The sequence below is a fragment of the Cynara cardunculus genome, unplaced genomic scaffold (assembly GCF_001531365.2).
Source record: "Cynara cardunculus var. scolymus isolate 2C unplaced genomic scaffold, CcrdV1 Un_Scaffold_11309, whole genome shotgun sequence".
NCBI lineage: Eukaryota > Viridiplantae > Streptophyta > Magnoliopsida > Asterales > Asteraceae > Cynara > Cynara cardunculus.
Genome location: NW_020206595.1, coordinates 1 through 2,727, shown reverse-complemented (window position 1 = coordinate 2,727; position 2,727 = coordinate 1). Strand labels below are relative to the sequence as shown.

General features: G+C 38.7%; 2 protein-coding genes across 2 annotated transcripts; one reads left to right on the top strand and one right to left on the bottom strand.

The window, feature by feature from the left end:
- Positions 1–66: 66 nt before the first annotated feature.
- On the top strand, positions 67–816 carry LOC112505478 (calcineurin B-like protein 3). Its single transcript, XM_025109379.1, has 3 exons — positions 67–148; positions 232–344; positions 595–816. The coding sequence occupies exons 1-3, from the start codon at positions 77–79 to the stop codon at positions 650–652; spliced, it is 243 nt and encodes an 80-aa protein (XP_024965147.1). The 5' UTR covers positions 67–76; the 3' UTR covers positions 653–816.
- Positions 817–1,774: 958 nt separating this feature from the next.
- Positions 1,775–2,722, bottom strand: LOC112505479 (heat shock cognate protein 80-like; the record flags this gene model as incomplete). Its single annotated transcript, XM_025109380.1, has 1 exon — positions 1,775–2,722. A coding segment is annotated over one exon (762 nt), but the record flags the coding sequence as incomplete, so codon positions are not given.
- Positions 2,723–2,727: the final 5 nt, after the last annotated feature.

Genomic DNA, 2,727 nt, shown 5'->3' with positions numbered 1-2,727 from the left:
ATCTTTCATTCGCGTCACGTAGTCCTTCAAGCTAGGTGAATAATTTGTTTGGATTTGTAAACTGTAGGTGAAGCAAATGGTGGTGGCTACTCTTGCTGAATCTGGCATGAATCTTTCCAGTGATGTAATTGAGAGCATCATTGATAAGGTACTTCAACTAATTCCATTTTCCGGTGCCTTTAACTGTACAACGACCAAGGGATGATTCTCGAAATGAATGTGATTGTTTAGACGTTTGAGGAAGCGGATACGAAACATGACGGGAAGATCGATAAGGAAGAATGGAGAAGCCTTGTGCTACGACATCCGTCCCTCTTGAAGAATATGACCCTTCAGTACCTCAAGTAAGCTCATATTATTCAACTTTATTTTAGCTTATGCTTACGGATTTGCGTATTCTCTCTTTGTTACACTTTCACAAGTCGGGGTCTTAATGGAAACAACCACTTTACTTTTAGTAGCAGATGTCAGGTCCGCATATATCTTACCCTCCCCCGACTCCCCACCTTAAGTTGGATATATTGGTTTTGTTATAGCGAACGTGTTGGTTCATTTGTGAAGTGTAGATGTTGAGTTGGTTACATTTTTTGACAGGGATATCACGACAACATTCCCGAGCTTTGTTTTTCACTCGAGAGTTGAGGATAGCTGATGGTGTTTACGCTTTCTGGTTTGTTTTGACAAGTTTTGCTCCGGTGATCTGTTTGTGTACTTTTATTAGACGTCAATTATGCATATAAAACATTTGCCATTTTGTTCACGCACTTTCTCAAAGACATGTTTTTTCGTTTTCCGTCTAAAGTACATCTTTTGTAATATATTTTCCGAAACTCTAGAAGCTAAAACAGTAACCTATTGGGATCACGTGAGACCACCTTTTTACAGTTGAAACTTCACAGCAAAACGCATGTATAGGTAACCTTCACAGTGTTTTTGCTGTGAAGGTTCGGCTTTTTTAACCTTCACAACGTTTTGCTGTGAAGATCAAACGTATAAAAGTGGTCTCACAGGTGTCACGAAAACAGACTGGTCTCACTCTGAATTCAAACCATCAAAAGATTATCAAAATCTGAAAACTTGATTAAATAAGAAGTTAATTATGATTTTTATCCCCGTGGCCTTAAAAAAATTTGATTTTCGTCGTTATGGTACAAAAATTGCAGTTTTCGTCCTTGTGATGTATAATTTATTGTTGTTTCGGTCCCTGTAATTTATAGTTATTTATAATTTTGGTCCCTTGTACTTAAGATAGGAATTAGTCCTAGGATGAAAAGAACAATAAATTGTAAAACCACAAGGACAAAAGTCACAATTTCTAAATCATAAAGACGAAAATTGAAATTATTAACAACCATAATGAACGAAAATCATAACTTACCCTTCAATAAATGAAATGACATGATTTTTGGTGATAACTTGAAAACATTGAACAACTTAAGAGACTTTAATTATATAATACAAAATAAAATATAAGTAAGATCCAAAATACAAAATTATTCAAAAGATTTTAAAACAATTAAAAGACAGATTTTTTTAGGCAAGCAAGATTTATCTCTTAACGATTCAATGACGGCCTCTTAATGAACTATCATGAGATAAACAAACAACTCATTTTTCGTTTCATAAACAACGTGGAATGATATTACGGGGTTCACAAACTCAAATACTTTTCCAATATTGAGTTTAAACTCAAGATCAATTGGCTCATTTATTGGCTCTATACTGTAAACACATAAAAGGTGCAGGCTCGAAAGGATTTAATCAAGCTCCCATACGAGCGAGTCAAACATTATAGAACTCAACTCGTTAAGTTGAACAAGTGTCGGTGTGTGTTAAAAGAAGCCACCCGGTAAAAAACTGAAATACGTGTATTCCCAACAGACAAACGATACAAAAACAGCAGTTTGCCAAACTATTTCAAAAAGCACCAAATAATAAACCTTCAAAAACAATAGATTTTTTAGTCGACTTCCTCCATCTTGCTGCCTTCAGCATCAACATCTGCTTCTTCAAGAGCAGGAATATCAGCATCACCTTCACCTGCTTCATCATCATCAATGCTCAACCCAAGTTTCAACATCCTATGAATCCTGTTTCCAAATGTGTTTGGTTCATCAAGACTGAACCCAGATGTCAACAGTGCCGTCTCAAACAGCAACAGCACCAAATCCTTCACCGACTTGTCGTTCTTATCCGCATCCGCTCTCTTCCTCAACTCCTCCATGATTGCGTTCTCTGGGTTTATTTCCATCGTCTTTTTGCTCGACATGTACCCCGCCATGCTTGCGTCACGTAAAGCCTGCGCTTTCATGATTCGCTCCATGTTCGCCGTCCATCCGTACTCCCCCGTCACCAGACAGCACGGAGAGTCGACTACGCGGTCCGATACGACCACCTTCTCCACCTTGTCGCCCAACACATCCTTGATCACCTTGCACAGACCCTCAAATTTCTCCTTCAAAGATTCTTGCTTCCTCTTCTCGTCTTCGGTTTCTTCAAGCTTTAGACCTTCTTTGGTGGCGGAAACGAGCTTCTTTCCTTCGAATTCCTTCAACTGGCCCACGGAATACTCGTCAATCGCGTCCACCATATAGAGGACTTCGTATCCCTTCTTTTTCAACTTCTCGAGGAATGGGGAATTCTCTACGGCCTTCTTGCTCTCACCCGTGATGTAAAAGATTTCGTTTTGACCATCTTTCATTCGCGTCACGTAGTCCTTCAAGCTAG